Genomic DNA, 27278 nt, shown 5'->3' with positions numbered 1-27278 from the left:
TCGCCCCCATGGAGAACCAGTGCCTTCAGCTCTGATGGTATCTCTGGTGTAAGTGACCTCATCCAGTTGTAGCTGCTTTACCTGGGTGGGTGTAAGTGGTACTCGCCCCCTAGGCCGGAACCTCTGGCTGCCTGTTCTGCTCCAGGGAGAAGCTGGCAGCCCTGAGCAGGAGCACAGTGCTGGCCTCAGCCTGTGGAGCAGCCTGGCCGTTCCCTGCTGGCGGCCAGGAGGAAGCCCGGGGACCCGCACTCCCCAGCCCTGATGAGCCCAGGGTAGCCCCATCCCACCTCTCAGCTCCAAGGCTTGAATCGGAACACAGGAGCACAGCTCAGAAAAGGACACTCATACTTCAGGGCTGTCCCCTGGGCCCAGTGCCTCTTTGCACAGCCCAGTTAGTTCAGCACCTGAGAAGTTAACAAATGGCAGGATTCCTGAAGCGAGCCTCCGTTTCTCAATACCAGAGTGGCTGTGCAGCCTGCATCATGAAGGTGGAGGGGCATATGGCCTGTATAAGGCACAGGTGGGATCAATTCACGGGCCCTGCGAGAACTGAGAGCAAGCTGTAAAAATGGCCCTAAAAACTGACCAAAATATAGGAGGTGGATGCACTCTGCTTTCCGAAGGAAGAACGTGGTTTAAGACCTTTGCTACAAACCATTAAAGGCTCATTTCTCTCCCCCCTCAGTGTACACTGGACTCGGAAGTGGCCGTGAGAGTGGGTGGAGAGTTCTTCTTTGACCCTCAGCCTGCAGACACCTCTAGAAACCTTGTGTTGATTGCCGGAGGAGTTGGAATTAACCCTCTGCTTTCCATCCTGCGGCATGCAGCAGACCTCCACAGAGAACGGGCGAACAAGGGACGTGGGTATGAGATTGGAACAATCAGACTGTTCTACAGTGCAAAAAACACCAGCGAGCTCCTGTTCAAGGTAAGGGGGGAGTGTGTGTCCCATAGCTTGCTGTGAGCAGACTCGCATCGTGGTGTTAGTGTCCACGGACCTCTCTTGTCTCCATTCCGTCTTCTTAGCAGCAGTTCAGAGGCTTGAAAGGCTGAATCATGTTCAGATGAGGCCCAGGACAATTTAAAAAGCTAGTGCTGAGGAGGTTCCCAGTGCGGTGACAGGGAGAGGGCAGGGCTGGCGGCTTGAACCAGGAGGTGGATGAGCAGAAAAGTCAGCGTGGCCCTGGGGTTCCCCAGAGAGTCACGAGGACTACGGGTGGGCTCAGATGGCACAGGAGTAGGTGAGACCCAGCTGGGTATATGAAACCCCCATCGGTTGCATCTGTGGAAACTAAGTCCATTTGACGGGAGAAGGGTTTCACTCTGGGTTGCTTTGCAGCTGCAAGGAGGAACAAAAGAACAGAAACAGTTAAAAGACACAACTGTGGTCAGTGAAACTGCTGCTTAATTGCCCACGCCTGAGAAAAAGGAAAAAGAAAAAACTCCCGGAGAGTTAGTAATATGCTTGTTAGCATATTCAGATTTCAATTAAAGCCAAATAGCCCTCTGTACTCTGAATGCTCTGGCCTGCTCGGCTGCAAACAATATCTCTCTAAGTAGAGAGCGGAGCGGCAGACGTGTGCAGAATGGCAGTGGTGGTTCAGCGTCCCTGGGGGTGCACATCTGTTTTGATTTTTTTAAATTGTAGTGTGACCAAATATGTTTGACATTCCAGAAAAATATCCTTGATTTAGTAAATGAATTTCCTGAGAAGATTGCATGCAGTTTGCATGTTACAAAACAGACTACACAAATCAGTGCAGACCTCAAGCCATACATCACGGGTGAGTCCCCTAAGATGTTTTGACTGTATCCACACCGTTATTTTGTGGATGTGCCAGTTGGTTGAGTGTAGATGCTTTATTGCTGGGAGTTGCTGTCTGGGAATGTCACTACTTGGGGAATTGAAAGACAATTCATCATGGAAAAATACGGAGAGGTTAGTTGGATTTACTTATTATATACAGATCTCCTGCTGCCCATATTAAAAATTTATTTTCTGCATTTTTTAGGGGACCTTTGCGTCATCGCCGTAGTATGCATACAAAGAATTATACTCCGGCTTTGACTGAATCAATTCCATTTGCCATTAATAGTAATTTAAATTTCTCGTGGTTTCCCCTCCCTGGAAGGAGTTCTCACAAAGCAGTTTATTTACTTTGCTGAAGGCAGTTTTGAATCTCTCCCAAAGATCAGTATGCTCCCTGGCCCCGTCTGGAGAGTGCATTATGATCAGCTGCCCTCATTGCTTGCCGTGGATTCAGGAAACCTGGAGACGCGCTCTCTGCTTGGGTCCGGCCTGGACACCAGCAGGAGCCGGCATACTGATGACTCAGGACGCGACCCACTGAGCTTAGTTACTGAAAATAAACACTGTTGCCGAGTTGTGGTTAGTCCTTCCTCTTTTCAGTACAGACACGTCTGGCTTAAATTGGTGTTTATTCTGTTTTTTGGTAGAAGGAAGAATAACGGAGAAGGAGATAAGATATCATATTTCGAAAGAGACCTTGTTCTACATTTGTGGCCCACCTCCCATGACAGACTTCTTCTCCAAGGAACTGGAGAGCAGCCACGTTCCCAAAGAGCACATCTACTTTGAGAAGTGGTGGTAGGGGGCAGGCGGAGGTGCAAAAGGGTGGGATGGAGGTCCACAAGGACAGGGACAGACAGTATACTCTGTGATTCGTGGTGGATGAATTTACCTCTACCCAGTCTTAGTTTTTAAGGCTGTGAACTCAGTGACCAGTTGGAGAAACAAGAAAAACCAGCTGACAGACTTAAATGATAAACTTTTTGCAAAAACTTCATTGATTAAACTGATTTTCACAACGTTGACTTTCTTTTATGAATAACTGCTTGATTATCTCATGATGTACCTCGAATTGGTCAATAGGGATTTTCTTTCCCCTTAAGGGAAAAAAAGACATAGACTTTTATTCAGTCATATGAAAATATGGTTTTGTGTGTGAAATGTAAGCTATCTTTAAATTATTTGATAACAAACTATATATCTTATGTTGAATAAATTTAAACGTAATTTCATTTGAAATGCTTTATTATATTCAATGTCTTAGGGACTTCCCTGGTGGCACAGTGGTTAAGAATCCGCCTGTCAATGCAGGGGACATGGGTTCAAGCCCTGGTCCGGGAAGATCCCACATGCCATGGAGCAACTAAGCCCATGAGCCACAACTCCTGAGCCAGCGTGCCACAGCTGCTGAAGCGTGTGCGCCTAGAACCTATGCTCTGCAACAAGGGAAGCCACCACAGTGAGAAACCTGCACACCACAAGGAAGAGTAGCCCCTGCTTGCTTCAACTAGAGAAAGCTCACGCGCAGCAACGAAGACCCAACGCAGCCAAAAATAAATAAATAAATAAAAATTTAATGTTTTAGTTTACCTTATTGTGGCTTTCAGCCTTGCTTCTTCACAAGTTGGGTTTGGAAATAGAAAATTATCAGGAAAACTGCTTTAGGGAATTGAACATCCAGCATATTTGCTTCATGTTAATAAACATCCTCAGTATGTATCCTAATTGTTAGTTTCTTCTCAGATGAAACCTTTCCTGGGGTCTGTGTCTTGGCCACCTGCCTCAGTGCTACATGTGGGAGGCGGCTTCATGTTTGGGACAAAGGCAAGGATGACTGCCGTGTTCCCTGTTGAATCTGCTTTTAGTGGCTCGGCTGGCTGGCTGTAGAAATGTGCTTAGGATTGATTAGGGGATACAGAGCCAATTCCAAACCCTGTTCCTCTGCCTTTTATCTCATTCTTTTGCCAGGGTTGTTCCTGGCACAGCAGCTTCTCACATACCTGTTGAGTGACTGAAAGAAAGCAACTACCATTTAACCCCTTGCTAAGCCTGGGGTTGGGAGGTGGTCCTCAGGATGCATGGAGAGAGTGGAGAGCGTCGTCCCAAGGCTGCTCTGGTGGAACTGCTAGATAGCAGACTTGACTTCTCATCTTTGTTTAGAGTTTTAAAAATCTGAAAGCAGTCCCCAGGCTCAGGCCAGGCCCTCCTTTCTGTGACAGGCAGTCTCGGACCATGGCCACTTTCCTGGAGAACGCCATGAGATAAGGGGGGTCCGGGAAGAAGGGCAGACCAGAGCTGGAGGTGCAGGGGTCCGTGGAGAGGATTCTGTTCTCCAGCTGATGAGAGGGCAGGAGACCCTTTCTCCTCTCTGGGGTTGCAGGTCTCACGGGGACTTCAAGGCTTAAACACATCACTGATTTATGGGGTCTGGCGACAGCTAGCATCATCATTCTAGCCTCTGCCCTGTTTTGAATTTTGTTAAGTTTTAAGCAGGGATCATTTGTCAACTATTTCAATCCCAGATTTGAATTCCGTAAGAGGAGAGGGGGACCCTTGACCCGACAGGAATATCAGAGTCCGTTCAGGGCAATGATCGTCACCATTTCAGAGGTGAGGGGAACGTGAGCTCTGGCCTCCCTAAGGAGCCCTGAGTCACCCGTTGGCCCCAAGGTGTCCGGGCCAAGGGCTGGCCTTGAGGGCAGAGTGCTCAGAGGAGCAGAGCGTGATGAGATTCAAGGGTGCGGGAGCCCCCAAGGGCTCTTCTGCCCGCTGGCCAGGGCAGCTGGTAGGGAGGAGACGCCCCGGTACCAAGAGGGAGTCCGCCCCAGGCCTTTCTGTGTTGGGAGTGGAGGTGCAGGGGGAGTAGCTTCAGTGCAGCATGGGACAGGGGCCTGTGTGCCCGCTGTTGTGTCATAGAGCAAGGGCCACCCGTCCTGGAGATCCCAGCTCTGCCCGCCACCCTGCCGGACACTGTCGCCATCTGTAGATCGCTGAGGGGCCAGGTCAGACCTTTGCCTAGACTGTAGCTCCTTCCAGCTCTGTGTTTTCTGGTGCTGAGCGCTGAACGGTATTTCTGGTCCACTGGCCAAGGATGTCCTTTTGCCCTTGCTTGCTGGGCCAGTGAGAATCTCTTTGGTCCTCCAATTAAGTCCAGCCAGGGTGACTTGGAATTTATAGCGTGGTGGCTGAGAATGTCCACTGGAGAGAGCCTGTGAGCCAGGCCGCTTGGGTTCAGATCTCGGCTCTGCCACGTACTGGGTAGGTGACCTGGAGCACGTCACTGACCTGCGTGGTGCCTCAGTTTGTAATTACACGTGGGCACATACGTGCCCCTGCGTGTGAAACAGAGGTAATAGTACCCCCTCCCTTGTAGGGCTGTTACGGGGATTAAAGGTGATGAAACATACGAAGTGCTCGGTAGAGCAGTGCGTGAGTGTGGACGTGTTATTACTTTGCGTTTCCTCATCCTATTCAGGAAGGATGTAAGAGGCTGGAGGGCACAGGTTTAGTTCACCTGCCTGTAACCTGCACACGGGTAGGGCTCTGTCTTGTTCAGCGCTCACTTTGGCACATGGTAAGTACTGAGTAGATACTTCTTACATGGGTGAGGGGACCTGCCCAGAGCTGATGGGCTGTTTTAAAGGCATTATTAAGGATCCTTCTGGCATTATTATGAGTTTGTGAAAGGATGTTTCTTCTTGGGACATGAGACCCTTTCAGAGCCTACTCAGAAGATAGGTTAAGCTGATGTGTGAGTCTTCCTCAAATTTTGTGTGAGAATGAACGCTAATGCTCACCAGAAAATGGATCAAATACCTGGCCTTTCCGAAATAGTCTGCCATCGAAGGGGCTTTCTCTGAGGCACGGGGCACTTCCTCATCCACAGGGTGTCTGTAGGTGGACGTGGAGCTCTGAGATAAGGATGTTCCCTGGGACCCTGTTTCTGGTCAGTAGCCCCTACTCTGAAAGAAAAAAAAAAAAGGTCTTATTATGAAAATGTTCAAAGATACACCAAAGTAGAGAAGACAGTAGAATTAACTCTTATACATCCATCACCCAGCTTCACTGATTACCAACATTCTGCCGTTTATTCTTGTCTGCCCTCAACTTCCATTGTGTTTTGATGTTTCCGGAGTATTCTGAAGTAAATCCTAGAAATCATATCATGTCACCTGTAAATTCTTCAGCGTATAACAGCCATATCACCTCAATGTGACCACCATGCCATCATCATACTCAGCACAAGTAACAATGATTCCTTAATATCATCATCAAAGCAACCTTCCTGCGTTGTTTTCTCCCCACTGCCTCAAAGTCTGCCTGTTGCAATTCAGTTGATAGGTCCTTTGAGCTTCTTTCAATCCATGGTCCCCTCTCCCCACCCCACACACATATCCATAGACACTTCATTGAAGAAACTGGGGCATTGGTCCTATAGACTTTCCCACATTGTAAACCCAGCCTACCGTATCCTCAAGGTGTCATTGAACATCACCCTGTATCCTCTGTATGTCACATAAACTGGTAAATAGATCTAGAGCTCATTTAGATTCAGATTCAAGATTTTTTTTTTTTTTTCTTTTGCAGGACTACATCATAAGTGGTGTTATGTATTTCTGTTGCATCCCAAGGAGGCACCTAATGTCTGTCCCACTAATAGTGTTTTTAAGATTGATCAGTGGGTTCAGCTTTTGTCAGCCTGATCCCCCCAATAAAAAGTTCTCTATCAGCCTTTCACCTAATTATCTTAGTAGCTGTTGATCATTGTCTATACCTACTATTTCATTAAGGATTAATTGCCCATCTCTATCATTTTTCCTGCATTTATTACCCGTGACTCTCTAAAAAGAACTTTCCCTCATTGACTTTGCCCTAAAATGAGTCTGAATTGGAAAGGCAGGATCAGTGCTTGATTCCCTTTATTCATCAGTTAGCCTATTAAGAGTTTGTGTCTGAGCAACCTCCGAAGAAGATCGAAGATGACCAGTGAGATTATTTTTTTTAAGTATCATTATGAACTCTTTGGCTTTTTGTACATTTGATTGTTGGCATCCATTGTGTTCAAAGTTTCGATGCTTGGCTTGTTTGGGGATGCCCCGGCTGTGTTAGGGGCCCCCACTAAGTCGTGGGGTGTTGATGAGGTTTGGGGCTATTAGAGTTGCAAAAAGTGCTTGAATAAACAGAAGAGAGGAAAAGGAGGTGAGTGTGCTGTCAGAAACCCACATGAAGAAAGTGTTTCGGGCTTCCCTGGTGGCGCAGTGGTTGAGAGTCTGCCTGCTAATGCAGGGGACACGGGTTCGAGCCCTGGTCTGGGAAGAGCCCACATGCCGCGGAGCGGCTGGGCCCGTGAGCCACAACTACTGAGCCTGCGCGTCTGGAGCCTGTGCTCCGCAACAAGAGAGGCCGCGATAGTGAGAGGCCCGTGCACCGCGATGAAGAGTGGCCCCCGCTTGCCACAACTAGAGAAAGCCCTCGCACAGAAACGAAGACCCAACACAGCCATAAATAAATAAATAAATTTAAAAAAAAAATGTTTCAAGCAGGATAGACTGGTCAGCTGGGTCATTCTTGATGCAATAGGAGAGACGTTCTCATGAGCAGCCATTGATGTAGCAACTGGAAGGTCACCGGTGATCTTGATAAGAGGGATGTTAAGAGTGAAACATTGGAGTGGGTGTGGGCACAACTGGGAGGAAAGAAATTGTAATGAGTATAAATCGTTGTTTCAAAGAATGTTGCTGTAAAGGGAAGGGAAAAGATGGGATGGTAACTGGAAAGGGAAATGGGGTCAAGAGAACTCCATTTTTTTAAACTCATTTAAAAAAAATTTTTATTGAAGTATAGTTGATTTACAATGTTGTATTAATTTCTGCTGTACAGCAAAGTGATTCAGTTATACATATATGTATTCTTTTTCACATTCTTTTCCATTATGACTTATCATTGGATATTGAATATAGTTCCCCGTGCTGTACAGTAGGACCTCATTGTGGATCCATCCTATATATAATAGTTTGCACCTGCTAACCCCAAACTCCCAATCCATCCCTCCCCCACACCCCCCCTTGGCAACCACAGGTCTGTTCTCTATGTCTGTGAGTGTTTCTGTTTCGTAGACATGTTCGTTTGTGTAGTATTTTAGATTCCACATATAAGTGATATCATATGGTATTTGTCTTTTCCTGTCAACTTCACTTAGTATAATAATCTCTAGGTCCATCCGTGTTGCTGCAAACAACATTCTTTTTTATGGCTGAGTAGTATTCCATTGTATATATGTACCACATCTTCTTTATCCATTCCTCTGTCGATGGACACTTAGGTTGTTTCCATGTCTTGGCTATTGTGAATAGTGCTGCTATGAATATAGGGGTGCATGTATCTTTTTGAATTATGGTTTTCTCCAGATATATTCCCAGGAGTGGGATTGCTGGGTCATATGGTAGTTCTAATTTTAGTTTTTTGAAGAACCTCCATACTGTTCTTCATAGTCGCTGCACCAATTTACATTCCCACCAACAGTATAAGAGGGTTCCCTTTTCTCCACACCCTCTCCAACATTTTTTATTTGTAGACTTTTTAATGATGGCCATTCTGACCAATGTGACATGGTACCTCATTGTAGTTTTGATTAGCAATGACAAGTGCCTTTTCATGTGTCTATTTGCCATCTGTATGTCTTCTTTGGAGAAATGTCTATGTCTTCTGCCCATTTTTCAATTGGATTGTTTGTTTTTTTGTTATTGAATTGTATGAGCTGTTTGTATATTTTGGAAATTAATCCCTTGTTGGTAGCATCGTTTGCAAATCTTTTCTCCCAGTCTGTAGGTTGTCTTTTCGTTCTGTTTATGGTTTCCTTTGCTGTGCAAAAGCTTTTAATTTTAATTAGGTCCCATTTGTTTATTTTTGCTTTTATTTCTATTGCCTTGGGAGACTGACCTAAGAAAACATTGGTACGATTTATGTCAGAGAATGTTTTGCTTATGTTCTCTTCTAGGAGTTTTATGGTGTCATGTCTTATATTTAAGTCTAAGCCATTTTGAGTTTTTGTGTATGGTGTGAAGGTGTGTTCTAACTTCATTGATTTACATGCGGCTGTTCTACTTTCCCGACACCACTTGCTAAAGGGACTTTTTCCCATTGTATATTCTTGCCTCCTTTGTCGAAGATTAATTAACCGTAGGTGTGTTAGTTTATTTCTGGGCTCTCTGTTCTGTTCCATTGATCCATATGTCTGTTTTTGTGCCAGTAACATGCCGTTTTGATTACTGTAGCTTTATAGTGTTGTCTGAAATCAGGTTGTGCCTCCTGATTTGTTCTTTTTCTTCAGGATTGCTTTGTCAGTTCTGGTCTTTAATGGTTCCATATAAATTTTAGGATTATTTGTCCTAGTTTTGTGAAAAATGTCATGGGTAATTTGATAGGGATCGCATTAAATCTGTAGATTGCTTTGGGTAGTATGGCCATTTTAACAATATTAATTCTTCTAATCCAAGAACATTTACTCATTTTTTAATGTTTGTTTTTTAAACTTTATTTTGAAATAAGTTTAGATTTATAGAAGAGTTACAAAGATAGTACAGGGTTCCCATACAACCTTTACCCAGCTTCCCCGAGTGGCTGCATCTTACATATACATGGTATGTTTATCAAAACTAAGGAATCAACAGCACAGTTAAGTTGGTACAGTACTATTAACTAAACCAAACTCTGAAAGAATCATTTAGTGGGAGTCCAGGTGGCTTTTTCTAGAGGATGCTAAATTAGTTAACTGTTATTTTCTGAGCACCTACTATGTGCAGTCACTGTCTAGAAATTCAAGATAAGAAAGTATAAGACAAAGTTTATCTTGAGGAGCAAGTTCAATACTTTGGGAAACTTTTTTTGTGATTGAAAGTGGAAACACTTTGGGGAAAAATGTGTTTTTTTGCAACTCTGCTTGAAAGAGAGGTGTAGAATGTGGCTGACTGGATGAATCATTGAAGTGATGAGGAGGTGGGAGGGGGCAGTGGGGAAGGTTGTACCCATTCTGGCGACAGTGCTCCGGAGAATTTTTACTACGGGATGCAGAGCTGCAAGTGGGCACGTGCACGTGTGCAGGTACCAGTGTGTGGGCACATGCACTGATTTGTCAAACAGCATCCAGTGTCATGTGCCTCCGCCTGAGATTTTTTTTTTAACTTTCTGAATGGAAAACAGCAATTTCCTTCATTCCTGGGTATTGTAGACGATCATGTCCTGATAATTCAACCTGAGAGCTGTTATTTCATTTTATTTTAAATGAAACTCAAGTATACTGCTCTCATCTTAGAGAAGTAGTGAGATGTCTTGTCTTTAATATTACTCATTCCTAATATGCACATATTCAGCAAGCATGGAGATGACATTTAAAGATACCTCCTAACCCACCATCAGATCAAGGCGTGCATTTTAAAATGCCTTGTGCTTAGGAACCCAGACTGTCCCGGATGTTGAGCAGCTATCTTGATCCAATCTGAACTCTTACGAACCCTGCAGGGGCCCGTTAGCCTAAGCTGGTCTCTTCCGTCTCATCCCCGTGTCCCATTTTGCTGTGCTCGCGTGTACCACGATTCTGTCCATTTCTTTTTAATCAATATGATTGTGAAAAATCAAATAATACAAAAGCATGTAAAATAAAAAGCTGAAGTCCCCACCACCACCGCCCCATGCCACTCCCTCACCTAGAACGAACTTCTGTGTAAAAATCTCGCTGGGTATTCTTTTAGACAGTTTACAGTGCATTAACATGGCATACATATGAAATATGTGTGCTTGTGGATTTCATTCTTTTAACACACTCCAAATTATGGATATATATCAGAATGTACTTTACCGTATCTCTATGAATGACATCTAGATTGTTCCCAGTTTGGGGCTGTTACAATTTGCAGTGAACAAACTTGTTCATTTGGTTTTTGTGCACATAATCCTGTACAATTGCTAGAATTGTCATTTCTGGATCAAAAATTGACTGGTATTGTCAAACTGCTTTATAAAATGCCTGATCGATTTATAGTCTAATGGAGTATGAAAGTACCCATTCCCCTACCTTCTGGCTAATACTAGATATTCTAAGTCTTTCAACTGTTTTTCCTAGTCAGTTGGGTGAAAGTTGCTTTTTTTTTTTTTTTTAAACTTATTTCCTGATTGCTCTCTAGCATTTTTTTTTTTTTCCTTGAGTGTTTTAGCTACTTCTCTTTCTTCTTTGGAGAATGGTGTGTTCACATTTTCTGTCCATCTTGATATCTGATTTGTAACTCCTTATAGAATGAATGTTAATCCTTTGTTACATGTATTGCAGATATTTTTCCCAGTCTATTAATTGTCCCTGAATTCTGTTTTTTATAATGTATACCAGAATTTTAAATTTATATATAATCAAATATATTTTCAGTCAGTCTTTTCCCTTGGTTTTTATGGATATACTTTCTTCTGATACTTTTGCAGGTCTTTAATCCACTGGGAATTAATTTTGTGCTGGATGAGGGATAGGGGTCTGACTTTTTCCATATGGCTCTCCAGTTGCTCAGCACCATTTATCACACTTTTCCCCATGATTTGAAATGCCTCCTTTATCACATACTGAGTCCCCTTACTACTGTTTCCTAAGTCTACTTATTTGTTCCTGCTCTGAAATCGCACTGTTTTCGTTACTCAAGTTTTTAGTATATTCTGTCATTTCTTTACCACATCTTTTTCATCTTCAGGTTATTTAAACACAAATAGGTCTTGTCCATAGCAATATAACTTCAGTTTCACAGGTAAAGTTATAAAGGGGAAGTGACGGGGAATAGAAACTCTGGGGTTAACCTGAATTCTATGGTGGTCTGGATTTTGGTGGGCGCTCCAGTATCAACTGAACACTACAGAAGTACTTGGCATTTGACAAGTAGTTTGTTTTGTCTTAGTAACTTACAACATTTCTGTGAAGTAGGCAGTGTGAACAATGCTGCCCCATTTACCTACAGGGGAAGTGAGGGAGAGTGGTTAGATGGCTTGCCCGTGTACACTGGGAGTGACAAAGCCAGACGTGTGGGACTCAGCCTCCTTCCTCTACTCTTGGAGGACTTTCCTCTCCACAGACTCTGCCTTAGGTTTGTTCCCAAATCCTCCCTGCCGCTAAAGGGTGGGCTCTCCTCCATCTTTTGAGAGAGACTCAATTAACCAGAATACCCCATCACCAGAGCATTCCAATTGGTGAGATTTTTAAATCCCACTACGCCTCTCTGTTGTAAGGAGCCTAGAGAGAAGAAACACAGAACGAGAGTGTGATTGGCTGTGTGGTCTGATGGAAAGAACATGGTGCCCGGCATCCAGAGACCCTGCTTCCTGCATGACTCACCCCACCTTTCTCCGTAACCTGCTCTCGTCTGTCAAATAGGTAGGAATGTGCAGCTTAAGTCCCTTTCAGCTTTACCATCTACAATTTCATGATGGAAAAATGGGCCTTAGGGATCAAGGGGCGGTTGAGGTTGGCCGTTCTGATGAGCAATGAGCAAGGAGTGTCTTAACTGTCTTCAGATATTTGATTAATTGTTGCAATGACTATTGTTTGCATCTCCAGTGTTGACCGAAGAAGAAGAAATTGCCTTGGACTGAAGCAAGGGAAAAGTTTGGTTTGATGCAGAGGACTTTTGCACTCTACTGGTGATTAAATTCTGGAGTTGGGGCTCAAGAGAAATGGTGGAATCACCATTAATAAGAAAGAAAACTGACAACATTGGCCTATTGGGGCTCCAGTGGGCTGGACTGAGACAGGGGGTGAATTGATAGTTCCCTAGCTTCAAGAAAGGGAAGTTTTAGACAGTTAGCAACTTAGGCATTTTGTGGATCCAGAAACTGGCAAGCTTGCTGGTTGTCCTTCCTTCCAAGATGAGTTTCTTGTTATTTTCATTGAAAAATCAACAAGATAGATGGTACCTAGCACTGAAGGTTCACAGACACAGAGGTCCATTACAAGAAGCATTTTAATACTCACTCTGAAAAGTGAAGTCTATTTCTTACCGTCATTGAGCCTTTATGTTATTTAAAGGCAGCAGAAAAATCCAAAGCCATATTGGGTTTGATGACTAGCGAGCAACACATTTAACTGTGGAAGTGTAGATTTTACTGCATTAGTTAGAGGGTGGAATACTTTTCTTCTTTCACCAGTCAGCCAACGTGGGGTCTGCGTTTTTAAACCATCTTTGGATTGAATGAATCCCTTTACCCCATTTCTAAGACACAGTTGCCAGCCATGGCTGTAATTGCCAGCATCACCATTAGAATCGTTTCCGGGCAGAACTTAGGCTCTGCCCCCAGACCCAGGATAAATAGTTCCCGTTACACACCCCTCACCTGTGATGTCTCCCCAGCCAGCTGCTTCTGGTTCCCAGCAACTCCTCTCTCCCCAAATTAAAGATGTGTTCTCTGGGTCTTAAGGAAAGGATCAAGATTTACATTTCAATGACTTTGTAGAATAATGTTGAAATTAGTGGTTCAAATCCTGAAAATGAATCCATGAGAGAGGTTCTAGGAAGGTCCTAAACAGGACAGGGCAGGATCACCGGAGTGTTCATTATTCTGAGGAAATGCCTTTGACAAGGACAATACTTGCTTGTTTCCGGCGTGACTGGTAGTTTCAGCACCTCTTCATTCCCCAGTCAACTGCAAAATCTTCAGAGCCCGCCCTCAGCTTCCTCCTCCTCAATTCTTGCTCCTCCTTCTCACTAACATTTATGTAGCACCTACTGTGTGCCAGCCAGTCTCTAAGCGCTTGGCATGCATTCATTTGATTCTCACAGCTATCATCCGCATATTACACAGGGGTAAGTAACTTGCCCGAGGCCTCATGCCCGGGACTGGGGTCAGGCTTCTAGCCAGCAGCGTGGCCCCAGCATCCATGCCCTTAGCCACCAGTCACGCTGCCTCCCCGGGGACAGCTCCCCCGACCTTGGCCTTCAGGTCTCAGCCTCAACGCTGACCTCCTCCGCAAAGCCTTCCCAGCCGGCTGCACCCCCCCGTCCCACGCCCGCCTTCACGGCCCCCTGAGCTTCTCCACGGCCCATGTTAGTGCAGTTACCACTCCTGTGCAACTGCTGGGTGTCTGCTGTGAGCTCCAAGGGAGCCGGGATTGGCTCCGTCTCCCCAGCACCTGGCACAGTGGATAGGAGTTAAAGCCGCAGGTCTGGGGAGTGAGAGATCTGACCCCTCGTGCCCACGTGAACGCACAGGGGCTGGGGAAGCCAGCACCTGCCGGGTGCAGGGGCCAGCGGCCTATGGCCCGTTAGCTTTGGTCTGGCCGCAGAAGCGATGCCTGGCAACAGGAACCTGTGGGGAACACTGCCTTACTTCCTCTTCTGGGGACAGCCACCTCAGAAACCCAGTCGAAGGTTCGTTGGGTCCTGACCTTGGATCTGACGGGATGCCGTCACTCTGGGGCAGGTACGGGAAACCCAGACTCCCCTGGGAGGCCGTCCCGTGCTGCCCACGTGGTGCCAGCACCTCCAGCAGGGCTGCGGGAAGCAGGGGTCATGCCCAGCTGCCTCCAGCCAGTCCCCTCACCAGCCCTCTCATGTCATCTTTAATCCCATCTGCTGCTCTAGACCTGCTCAGGGGAGCCCAGCAGGACAGTTCCCAGGGCCAGCACGGCCCTGCACTGGGTGTGGGTGGTGAGCTTTGCGTCAGCGTATTCCTACTACTAATAATAGCCCACTGATTGCTTTGCGAGCTCGTCCTGAACTAGGATGATTTGTGGTTTAGAATGGGCCGTGATTAATATGTTTAGATTACAGATAAAACATGCTTCATAAGAAATGAATTAGAATGTCTCCTTCTAATGTTTTCTTGAAGCTGGTCCCATCAAGCATAACTCTAAAGTATGATCCAGTTAGAAGTCTGAAAAAATTCAGACAAGGATTGGACTGATGGTCAGTGTTTTGTTACTTATAGGCCACTAACTTTAAGACTCTAAATGTTATTACAATGTTTCTGTTAGGATGGGGTCCGCTATACTTTGTAACAGCCCATCGGGCTGCACAGTGGTGGCCACAGTGCCTGTGGCAGCTGCTTGGATCCCCACCTCCGTAACCTGATCACCCCTGAAAACGCCCCATTCCTTCCAGACCCACTGTGACAGCTGCAGCCCCAGAGACTAATGACCACACGCACAAGCCTCACGCCAAACCCTGCAAGTCTTCGCAACTTTGGTCACTGGGGCCTTGTCAGTGCCAACGATAGCCTTTTTCCCTGTCGGCAACCACGGCAAAGTAAAATTTCCTTCAGGAATCCCCACACTTAAGAGGGACATGCAGGATGTAGGAACTGGGATTTAGGGGCTTATTTATTTTTTGTTAACAAGCATTTCATTTCACACGGAACAAGCTGTGATTCGACTCATGGCTGTCGTGCGGCCGTGGGTCTCACCCTTGGCTGCACCGTAGAATTCTGGGGTGTTTTACAAATCCCGAGGCCTAGGCCACTCCCTAGGGCAACCACCCACAGTCTCTGCTTATTGAAAAATATATCCAACTCTGGGTGATGCAAGGCATCCACCTGAAGGGTGCAGCTGGGATTCTATGCTTTTCAGAGTTGAGAGATGGGCGTGGTTTTTGTCCCAGCCTGCTGCTATGGAGCCTATTTTTCAAGAGTCGTGATCCTTTAAGATATGGGCTAAGAGGTAATATTTGTATTAAATCAAAACGCTATATAGATGTTTCTGAGTATAATTGTGGAAAATGTCATTTTAAAATAACTTTAAAAAAGCCATCTTCTTTAAAACTATCTTTATTTTTAAAAAACTGTCTTAAAATACCTAGAAATAAACCTGCCTAAGGAGGCAAAAGACCTGTACTTGGAAAACTATAAGATGCTAATGAAAGAAACTAAAAATGACACAAACAGATGGAAAGATATACCGTGTTCTTGGATTGGAAGAATCAATATTGTCAAAATAACCATACTACCCAAGCCAATCTACAGATTCAATGCAATCCCTATCAAATTACAGAACTGGAACAAAAAATTTTTTTAATTTGTATGAAAACATATATACATATTCTTTTACCTTCTCAAAGCAATCTTGAGAAAGAAAAGCAGAGCTGGAGGAACCAGGCTTTCTGACTTCAGACTATACTACAAAGCTACAGTCATCAAAACAGTGTGGTACTGGCACAAAAACAAATATAGATCAATGGAACAGGACTAAAATAAACCCATTCACCTATGGTCAATTAATCTACCACAAAGGAGGCAAGAATATACAATGGAGAAAAGACAGTCTCTTCGATAAGTGGTGCTGGGAAAACTGGACAGCTACATGTAAAAGAATGAAATTAGAACATTCTCTAACACCATGCACAAAAATAAACTCAAAATGGATTAAAGACCTAAATAAGACCAGATACTATAAAACTCCTAGCGGAAAACATAGGCAAGACCCCCTTTGACATAAATCGCAGGAATATCTTTTTGGATCCGTCTCCTAGAGTAATGGAAATTAAAAACAAAAATAAACAAATGGGACCTAATTAAACTTAAAAGCTTTTACACAGCAAAGGAAACCATAAACAAAACGAAAAGACAACCTACAGAATGGGAGAAAATATTTGCAGACTATGCTACTGACAAGGGATTCATTTCCAAAATAAACAGCTCATACAGCTCAATATCAAAAAAGAAAAAACAAAAACCAAACAACCCAACTAAAAAAATGAGCAGACCTAAATAGACAGTTCTCCAAAGAAGACATACAGATGGCCAAATGCACATGAAAAGATGCTCAATGTCGCTAATTATTAGAGAAATCCAAACCCAAACTACAATGAGGTGTCACCTCACATCGGTCAGAATGGCCATCATCAAAAAGTCTACAAATAAATTCTGGAGCGGGTGTGGAGAAAAAGGAACCCTCCTACACTGTTCATGGGAAAGTAAATTGGTACAGCCACTATGAGGAACAGTATGGAGGTCCCTTAAAAAACTAAAAATAAGGCTACCATATGATCCTGCAATCCCACTCCTGGCATATATCTGGAGAAAACCATAATACGAAAGGATACATGCACCCCAATGTTCATTGCAGCACTATTTACAATAGCCAGGACATGGAAGCAACCTAAATGTCCACTGACAGATGAATGGATCAAGAAGATATATATACATATATACAATGGAATACTACTCAACCATAAAAAAGAATAAAATAATGCCATTTGCAGCAACATGGATGGACCTAGAGATTATCATACTAAATGAGGTAGGTCAGATAGAGAAATACAAATATCATATGATACCGCTTATAAGTGGAATCTTTTTAAAAATGATACAAATAAACTTACATACAAAGCAGAAGTAGACCCACGTAGAAAACAAACTTAGGGCTACTGAAGGGGAAGGAGGAAGGGAGGGATCAATTAGGAGTTTGGGATTAACATATACACACTACTATGTATAAAACAGATAACCAACGAGGTCCTACTGTATAGTACAGGGAACTACTCAATATTTTGTAATAATATATAAGGAAAAAGAATCTGAAAAATACATATACATGTATAGCTGGAAAAAAAAACCTATCTTCTCTTCAAACAGAGCCTTCAGCCTTTCTGTAAGCTCGGGGGCTTGGGTGTGACGTTTGCTCAAAAATCCAAAGGAAAACGACTGTACAATGTGGCTGTGTAAGGGTTTTCAATTCTGCCCTATAAAAATATATTAAAATGTGTTTTATTTTAGCAAATTTGCAAGCAGGGAAAAGACTTACCTCATTAAATAATTTCCTTAAAAGCTTGGAGACATGCTTAGAAATTGACGTGGGGCTTCTTGTTTGTTTTAAAAAGGTACTTGTCTCCACCGCCCCGGGGTGATGGGAGGTGGCCGTGCCCTGACTTATCTGGTGGCACCTGAATCCCGCTGTCTTCTTTCTACAAATGACGAGAAAGCAGAGCATGCTCAGCTGGCTCCGCTGCTTCCACAGAAGCTTCGATCTCTCCTCCAAAGTCATCCAGCTGCTGCCAGGAGTTAGAAACTTAGGAAGCGTGCATGGGGGACACGAGGCTATAGGACTTGTCGCTGCAACATGATAAATACTCAATACTCACAGTGCACTAAACTCATAGATGATTTATTGCTTTAAGTAACTAAACAAGAAAGAGAAGAGACAGGATGTTGGTCAAAACGGTTGACACTCTCTCCAAGGTTTGCCAGCTGCATCTACTTAAAGCCACATTCTGGACGATATAAACACATCATAGCATACATGGGAAGTGACTTGGCTAATGACATGATTAAAATAGCACGTAACAAGGGCTCGCCGCCAGTCGGTTTGCCTTGAAATGACAGAAAGAACGTGTGTTCATATGATGTGCTGAATACAAAATCTTTAAAAAAATTTTTGGCATTAATACTAACACAGAATACTTTCTTGGACATTCTGCAGGAGTGGGTACACACACAGAATTACCTCTTCATTTTCAGATTACCAGTATCTATGAGAACACTTGGAGAAAAGCCAGGAGGTGGGGCACCTCCCCTCCCAATGTTATTTTCTTTGCCAAAGCAGCGGGGTCCGGGGGGGTTAGATGGAGAAAGGCAGCCGACTGGGCACCAGGGGTTGTTACAATCACCAAGTAGCTGCAGCAGACAGCACGGGCTGGACACAGCCATCTCGGGGTGTGGGGATGAACAACTCAGCCTTGACTTGTAGGCAGGGAGGCCCGGGGATTGGGCCCGAAGGCCCCCTGGAGGCTCTGGGTGGGGGTGGGCACAGGCACTGGATGGGCGAGCCCCTCCCTGGAGGAGTGGTGTGGAGCCGGGGCTGGGCCTCCAGCCCCCACGTCTGGAAGCAACCTGCCCTCTTGTGTTCTAACACCAGGGCCTTACGGCACATTTCAAATGGATGTGCAGAAACCAACACTGTCAGGGACCCAGCCCTCCGAGGAGGGCTCAGGTAAGCTCACAAGGAGAGGTCAAGCCAAGCCGAAGGGTAACACGTGACACCAGGGCACATCAGCCCCCAGCCCAGCCGGCACTGTGCCCCAGGTCTGCCAGCTCTTCACGCCTCAGCGCCACCTGCTGAGCCTCAGTTGTCCTCTGCTGCTGCGGGCTGTACAGCCGCCTCCTCGGCATCCCCTCTAGGATCAGGACCGGGGTGCCCAACGCAGCCCCCCGCCGGGGCGGGGCTGTGGTTGAAGGGACCATTCTGCACGGCCCCAGCCTCCACCCAGGGCCGGCCGTCAGGATGCAGCTTTTCTCCCGGGACCTCCGCCTGCACGGGGACCTTCACCTCCGCGGAGGCCCAGTCCTCCTGCTGCAGCCCCGGCACACGGTTTTCCACGTCTCCGGCTTTGGGAAACTGGTCTTCTAGATTCCTCTCATTTTCCTCTGCTTCCTGCTTTCCTCTGGCACCGAGTTTACCTCTGGATTTCCTCATCTGCTTGTTGTGTATTTCGTCCCGGGAGAATCGCCACTGAAACTAGAAATCAGAGAAGATGGGGATAAATACATGCAGCCTCTGTGAATCTAGAGCTTCCCCTGGACGTTTGTTTGCATTCACGCCCACGTCACTTCTGGCAGCAAGATGCAATGCCCGGTATTCCCGGAGCAGGGCATTCCTGGCACCAAACCAAATCACAGCCCAAACGTCACACCCACCCAGAGCCTGTCGATCCTGCCATGGCGTGTATTTTAGATGCAGATTTCAGGGTTTTGTGGGGGGCGAGGGGCATTTCTTTCAACTGGCCCCATACCAAAGGCCTGGGAAAGAAGATGCTGAAATACTATCGTTTGGAGGACCAGGATGGGTGAGGGGGCACGGGCCTGTTCCTCCTAAGTGCCAGGGCTCCGGCCACTCCCTTCCGCTCTGAGCAGCTGTAGGTACCCCGCACTGGCCACCCCCTCATCAGATCACCCCAGTCAGAAGGGCACAGAACCCGGGTGCTCAGGTCCCCCTGCAGGACGGGCAGGCTGACAGCCCCCAGCCGAGCCCCTCTCTGAGTCTGGCCACCTCTCCAAAGGTCTCACTGCCTTCCGGGGGCAAGCTATGACCAATGACTGGTCCAGGCACGGACAACGGCCCATCCTCCTGTTTCCAACTCTGGGCAACTCTAAAAGGCCATCCCTGCTCCAGAGCTACCATCACAGCCCAACATCTCCCTCTGCCCACTCCTGCACCCTCCTTCCCCAACAGGCGTTATTCCCAAGGGCACTCCCCCTAAAACCGCATCCAAATCCATCTCAGATGCCGCTTCCCAGGGAGCCCCACCTGCATTTCCCTGTGGGACAGGGAAGTCTACGGAGCTCAGAGAGGACCAAGCGCACGGTCAGTAACAGAGCTGGGCAAGGACGGGGTCACATCGAAGCCGTGGAGGGAGACCTCGCACGTGAAGATTCCACCCACCCCCCCGCACTGGCCTGTGTTCTCATCTATACAATGGGGGGAGTAACTCTAACTTAAATCAGGGTCAATAACTTTTTCTGTACAGAGGCAGGTAATAACTATTTTAGGCTTTGCAGGCCTTATGTTCTCTGTTGCAGCCATTCAACTCTGCCATAGCACAAAAGCAGTCATGGGTAACAACGCGTGAGCAAACGGGCATGACTGTGTTCCAATAAAGCTTTATCTACAAAAACAGGCAGTGGGCCGGATTTGGCCTGAGAGCCATAGTTTGCCAAACTCTGCCTTAGAGGGTATTTATTTCGATTCAATGATGCCATAATCCACATAGCAGGCTTAGCACTGTGCCCAGCACACAATATACCAGGTGTGTCTGCTGTTACCATTACTGACAAAAGATGTGAGTTCAGAAGGTCAGGGATGCCATCTGTCCTCTGCGCTCCTGCATCCCTGGGATACAGCACAGAGCCTGGCACAGAGAAGGTGCTCAAAACCTTTTGTGAGATGGATGAATGGAAGGACGGCGGAGCCCGGCCAAGCTAGCCAAGCTCCCTGTTTCAGGGGAGCCGGTCCTGAAATTTTAAGAGTCAAAACACAGCTTGGGGCTTAGTGAGGAGTTACTGGTGCATCCACACATCAGGTCTGGCTGATCTCCAGAAAGAGAAATTAATTTGAGGAAGAAAAGAGGAGGAAAAATTCAAAGTCCTGCTGAGTCTGCTGACAGCAGGAGCTGCTCTGGAGGAAGACAGTTTGGGAGCCTGTGTGCTTGGAATAAATCCGGGCGAATGAGCTGGAGCAGACACAGAAACGTGAAGGGTGGTAAAGGAAGACTCGGAGAAATGAGTCCCTGTGTTTACAAAAGAGGGATATGCTCCTGGGTAACAACGCAGCGAGGACTGTGGCCTTCTTCCACTCTCCAAACATAAGGGGTCCCCCAGTCTTCCTGAGCAAAGGCCCCTCTGAGCCCTGCCATCCTGGGGCCCAGGTCCCCGGTGCTCAGAGTCAGAGGCCGGGAGCTGCGTGCTGCACACCTGGGGTGATGCCAGCCACAGGGTCCTGGGGACGTGCCAGGCCCAGCTGTGAGAGGCACGGAGAACAAGAGCGAAGCCCCGAGAGGAGAGTGCTGGGTGCGGGAGGACTGGAGTCAGGAGGCCCCGGGGAGAGACGGGTCTGGCTGGGAAGAGAATCGGGGGCCTGGTCACCGGGCAAGGGCCTCGGCCACCCCGCAGGTGCAGCTCCAGGCCCCAGGGTCACGCGGTTGTGCTTGAAGTTCCACTTCTTTCTTTCGTTTCATTTCTTTCCACTTGAGTCACAGCACACTGGTTTCACCAAATATGGACTTAAATCTAAGCCATTCTGTGACTGAAAGAAAAATAAAGGGAGCCATCTGCTCAAGTGACTTCTGGCGAGGCTAGACAGGAGAGCCCAGGAGGGCAGTTGCACCATCAGTGGAAAACCATTTCCTAAGGCTTTACCATGCATAGATAAATCTGAGTACTTTGCTAGGAAGAAGCAAAAATGTGCTATGTAAATTCTTAAAAATCTGCCAACTTTGTGGCGTTTTCAGTGGTAGAAGTCTACTTCCTCAAATAAGACATCTGCCGAAACACACTCAGGGCTCCGAGACTGAACGCATCCTGGGGTTCGTATGTTGAGCCCCTTTTGGACACGACTGGTAAATTTGAATATTCCATCAAAGAAGAGGAAAAGGAGTGAAGTGCGTGCTGAGGTTAGGATTTAACATTTATCCTGTCTTCCTCCACCCGCCCTCCCCGCAAATCCCAGATGAGTTCACCTACAACGTTGGCTGGGTTTCCCCAGGGCACTCCTTTTTGGGGGTTCTCTTGTACGAAGGCTGATGGACTTCCCTCTGGGGGTAGTTTGAGCTTCTTCCACCCAAGCCATGAGTTTCCAACAATGGACCCCCTCTGCAGGTGAAGTGGTGCCTCAGACACCCCCCAAAGGCACCCACTTCAGTAGACACTGCCAAGCAGGCATCTTGGGGCCCCCTAACCACCAGTGCAGGACCAGGACCTCTGACCTCAGCACAGATGCTGCAGACTGCAGCGCCAGCCCTGCATGGCTCTTGGGTACCACACAATCATGGTTCATAACTGCTGCCTTGTCGTGTGCAGAAGCTGCTGCATTTTAATTCCAGCCCAAATGGAAGAGCCTTTTTTTTTTTTTTTTAATGGATGTCTCCAAACAGACCCTCTGCATTTTGCATGTTCTTAGAAAAAGGCCAGTCAAACTGGCCTATATACAGCGATCTGAGAGGCAGTCAACTCTCAGAGAAGCTGGAGGAAGTTTTACTTTTGCCAAAAAAACTGGGGCGATTGCTCCGGCTGAAAGACCCTAAATGCTAAGACACCAAAGCATTACATGTAGTGTGGTGGCTAAAACCCCAGTTCAAACCCCAGTTCTGGCATTCGTTAGCTGTCTGTCTTTGGGCAAGTTATCAATCTCCAAAAGAGCTGCCCCTGCCCCCAGGTCTGGGTGCACACCCCGGGGGCCAACTCACACCGTAGTGGATGGGCACGGCACCCTCTGCGGGTGGGCGATGTATAGCTGTGTCCATCTACCCGTGCCAGACTCCATCCTGGACCCTGGCTATTTTCTCATGCAAACCCGATGTCCTCTCAGAGGCTGCTCTTGCTATAAATAAACAACAGACTCATGGTTCCTCGGGTGCCTGGCCATATCCAGTTTCCTGTAGAGGATCACACTGCATTGATCTCCTGATATAATACGACAGAAGGACACAGACTGGAAAGGGCCTGTGGCGGGCACACCAGCCACTTTCTCCAGGACCCTGCCTGGGCTGCTGGGCAGAGAAAAGATTTGGGACTGTCCATGCCGAGCTGGATGGGAACTACTCCAGCCAATGTTTTTCTGTCCTTCGGAGTCATCCCAGAAAAATCTGCCAAGCCAAATGTCTTCGAGGACTGCACCGTTTTCTGTGTCCTCAGATGGGGAGTGGTGATGTCACTGACTCCCCAAGCTGCCCGGGGTCCCCAAGCCACCACAGCTGTCCCCGTGCTGCAGCCAGGTCACCCGGAGGCTCTGGCTGGACTCTTCTCCTTTCCTTCTCTCCTTTTGAAGGGGGCATTCTCATGAAGCAGGGAAGTAGCAGTGGCCAAAACTCAGGGTCTATATAATCTAAAAGCTAAATGTTCTGAGTGTCTCACACTGTGACAAGCTTTCCCATTTCCCTGAATCCCCAAAGCAGTACTCTCATTAGGCATTGTTAGCACCATTATTATGATGAGCATGTAGAGGGTCAGAGGGGTTAAGTAACTTGCCCAAGGTCACACAGCTAGAAAACAGCAGAGCTGAAATTCAAACACAGGTTTTCTGGCCCACACTAATCTTCCATCTGCTTATTCTTGGTGGGTGAAAAGGCTTTAGGCTCATGTTCTGGAAGGAAGGGAAGAGAGGGAGCCAGGGGGAGAGGGCACACACCTTCGGAATAGCTCAGCCCGTCCCCTAAGTGCCTCAGCTTTCAGACTTCATGGTGTTAGGATTCATCTGCTAGGTCAGGTGCTTGACTCATGAAGCCAAGTGGTCAGCTAATGGAAGTCCAGCTATAACTGCCATGAAAGACGCTTTGGTCTGTCTTACTAAAAACAAATATCTACACTGAAGGCTCCCTGACAGGCCCATTTTTCAAAGATCAATAATAATAAAATTTGAATGGAGATCCACAGAGTGAGCCTGGAAGGGGCCCTAAACGATTCAACTCAGACACTGGCTCTCAGACTCGAGCGGGCATCAGAATCACCTGGAGAGCTCCTTCAGACACGGGTCCCCCACCCTGTCCCGGAGTTTCTGACTCAGGGGGCCTGGGGAGGAGAGGGAGACTGGCATTTTTAACCAGCTCCTGGGCGATGCTGGTACTGCTGGTTCACGGGCCACAGTGTGAGAACCAATCAGGTAAGAACAACACCTGGGCAGGGTTTCACCGTGTGGAACAGGGTCCCCGGTCCTCGCACAGCCCCAGCCCTGCGTCCCTGGGAGGGCCTCCTCCACCATCGCGCCCGCTTCCCTTCACCAGCAGGCGTCCCTTCCTCCTTTGCTGCGGACAGTCACAGTCTTCACGGAACAACCGAAACTACAGGTGGCCCTTGGACGATGCAGGTCCACTTACACGCGGATGGTTGGCAAGAGTAAAAACTACAGTGCTGCTCGGTCAGTGGTTGGTGGCATCCTCGGTTCGGGGAACCTTGGATACGGAGGGCCCACTACAAATTACACTCGGATTAACCTCCACGTTGTTCAGGGGTCGACTGTATTTCAGATCCGAGGCGGTAGAGCTTTCTGTGCGCAGGCTCTGAGGGGAGAACTGTAGCATCCACAGCCTGAAGGGTGCATCACATCCTGAGCAGTTCCAGGGCGAGTCTCTGAACCCAACCAGCAGCTGCAAGTTGAACATGGTGGATGGGCCTTCCTGAGCCGGGTGTGTGTGGCACGTGAGTGTACTGCCGGTGCCTAAACTGAGAAAAACCCCAACTAGCTGTCCATGCCAGAAGTAAGCGCAGAAGAGGAAACATCCTCCGTTTTACAGCAGCGTGTGTGTCCAGAGCTCCACGTCAGCAGGGCTGGTGATTTAATTCACACATTAAGAAACTGTCCGTATCTGCCTCTACTTCAAGTAATTTAGTGGGAAGGCAGACTTCTCCCGTGTCGTAGAAATCACCTGTTACCTTCCAAGGAGGTTAATATTTGCTTTGAAAGCCACACTCAGAGGTACACAGAGAGGTTTCTTTCAAACGCTGAAAAGTCTTGACTGGAGGATTTTGTCCACTTGGCTGATTAAAGAGGACTACATATGCTGCATCCTTGATGTTTGAATCTTGCAATCTCTTGTCTGAAATTTCAGTGCTAGACATACTGTGCATGTCCCAGGCTCAGAAGTTTGATTATTCACTCATTGATCCAGCAAGTATTTGTTGAGTACTAACTAAAAGCCAGGCGCTGGGCATAAAACAGTGTGGACAAAAAGGGTCTGCTCTCACGGAATGAACGTCTGATTCTACTGGCGGAGGAGTGATCACAAATAATTAGAAACGGAGAGGAGAGGAACGTGGTTCTTCCCAGTGAATCACAGAGGAGCCTGGTTTGGTCTAAAAGGAGAGAACACCATCCCCAAAAAATACAAAGGAAGAGAACATCTGGGGCAGAGGAACTGCCCAAGCAAAGGCCCTGTGGCAGCGAGGGGCATGGACGCGCATGAAGGCCAGAGTGGCTGGAATGCAGAAGATGGGGGCCAGATCCCACAGGGCCGTGTGGACCACCGTACAGGCTTCCATCTTTATCTTAAGAAAAACCCAAAGCTTTAGAACCATTTTAAGCAGTGGGGTGACACGATTCAATTTACTTTTTTTGAAACTTCACTTTGGCTCTGAGTGGAGAACATATCTGCAGGGGAGACCTGTCATCAGGAGATTGGAGTAGTCCAGGCAGGTGGTGATGGAGAGAAGAGGGGGTTTCAGAGTGTCTAGGACCTAAAACAGATGTGCCTTAAGGACAGACTGAATATGGTGGGAAGGAGATGGAAGCACCAAGGGCAACCTCTAGGTGGGCGGGAGCCTCTGGGCCATGGAAGCGCTGTTCCTCTAAGGTCGGGGGGTGGGGTGACGGCCGGTGCGGGAAAGGGCAAGGTCACGAGTAGCCACAGGGCAGGTGGAGCTGGGCTCCCAGGGGAGAAGCCAGGGCTGAACATGCAGAGGTAAGACTCGGTGACACAGAGGTGGTGAGTGAGATTTTCTCACTCTGGGGGTGGATGAGATTTTCTAAGGAAGAGGTGAGAGAAAATGGGGAGAAATGGGGCTAGAAATGAGGAACTAGGTGGGAAACCAGGCGAGAGTGGTGGGACAGCCGAGAGAAAACAGTGCTTTGAGGGATGGAGGGCACGAACAGTGTCAGTGACGCGGGGGGCTAGGGCACGGTGAGGATGGAGCCATGGCCACGGGGCGGGGGGCACGGTCTCCTGGGAGCAGGACGATGACCCGTCAGCTGAGTGAGGAGTGGATGACGGGGGTGATGGGATGGTACAGTCCCCCCATCTGGGGCTCTGACAGTGAGGTGGCCTCCCCAGGTCACACAGAGAACAGTGCTTGTCACCCCAAGCCCAGGAATGAGCAGGGATGAATAATAAGCCCTTTCATGAGAAAGTCTGCCCGGGTTCGTGCAGCTCACTGGGGGTGGACGTCTCTACTGACCAGAAAAGGCTGACTCCCACCTCCCTGGATCTTCCCTGAGGTACGCTGTTCTACTTTCTTACAGCAGCCTTAAAGCTCTACCCCTAACATCTCCCTGCCCTCGGGTTTCCACTGGCTTGTCCCCTCGGTGAGATGCGCAGAATCAAGCCACCTGTCTGTCCTTTGGGATCTGCTGGCATCACAACCAGGACGCGCTGGCAGGAAAAGGCAGCACCACGTCCCCCTCGTCAGGGCAAACGCTGGGCTTTGCCTGGCGTCTGGTGGGAGACCTCGGCGGTGCTGCTAGAATGTCACCGCGTGAATGCACGCGGCTCCGCAGCCCAGGCCAAGCTGTGGCTGGTGGCAGCCCGGGGCCATCCGTCTTCCAGCTGGTGGCTGACTGCTCCTGGTGGGTGATGGTGGCTTCGGTGGCTGCCTTCTGGTCCTCTGCTGCTGTCACCTGTCACACTGGCATCTCCGAGCTTGGAGAGCCCTTCCTCTGCACTCCACCCCAGCTGGCTCTGGAGCTACTTCCTTGGAGTTCCTCCCACCAGCGGTCCCCCCTTGGATTTGTTGGCTGCAGAGGGGCTGCTCCAATCTGTTCACTTGCTTGGTGCTCCTGTCCGGGCTCCGTGTCCCAAGAACACGAGGAACCGCGGGTGGGGAGCTCGGGGATGGTGCCAGGTGAGGGGATGGGAGGGTCCGGTGGGCTCTGCCCCACAGTGTGGCCTTGTCCGTCACAGGGGGAGCCAGCTGGCTCCAGGGACTTGGCAGGTTCCCTCGACTCTCTTTCCGAGTGACCGTGAACACCCACGGGAGGAGCACCCAAGGGGGCAAAGCATGGGGGTGTGAAGCCTCGGAATCATGTCACACAAGG

The 27278-nt window shown here is 47.7% G+C and overlaps 2 protein-coding genes across 3 annotated transcripts in view; one reads left to right on the top strand and one right to left on the bottom strand.

Moving 5' to 3' along the window:
* Positions 1-3529, top strand: part of OXNAD1 (oxidoreductase NAD binding domain containing 1) — a 55445-nt gene extending 51916 nt beyond the window's left edge. For both annotated transcript variants that reach the window (XM_068545870.1, XM_068545868.1), the window contains 3 exons: positions 686-928; positions 1676-1784; positions 2458-3529. In XM_068545870.1, the coding sequence (XP_068401971.1) occupies positions 686-928; positions 1676-1784; positions 2458-2612 (507 nt within the window). In that variant the 3' untranslated portion in view covers positions 2613-3529. The remainder of the gene's footprint in view (positions 1-685; positions 929-1675; positions 1785-2457) is intronic.
* Positions 3530-17914: 14385 nt separating this feature from the next.
* RFTN1 (raftlin, lipid raft linker 1) overlaps positions 17915-27278 on the bottom strand; it is a 199972-nt gene continuing 190608 nt past the window's right edge. The window contains exon 10 of the mRNA XM_068545867.1: positions 17915-19280. Within this exon, the coding sequence (XP_068401968.1) occupies positions 18888-19280 (393 nt within the window). The 3' untranslated portion in view covers positions 17915-18887. The remainder of the gene's footprint in view (positions 19281-27278) is intronic.

Source organism: Eschrichtius robustus, chromosome 6, assembly GCF_028021215.1.
Source record: "Eschrichtius robustus isolate mEscRob2 chromosome 6, mEscRob2.pri, whole genome shotgun sequence".
In the NCBI taxonomy this organism is placed as follows: domain Eukaryota; kingdom Metazoa; phylum Chordata; class Mammalia; order Artiodactyla; family Eschrichtiidae; genus Eschrichtius; species Eschrichtius robustus.
This window is presented reverse-complemented; position numbering and strand designations above follow the sequence as displayed.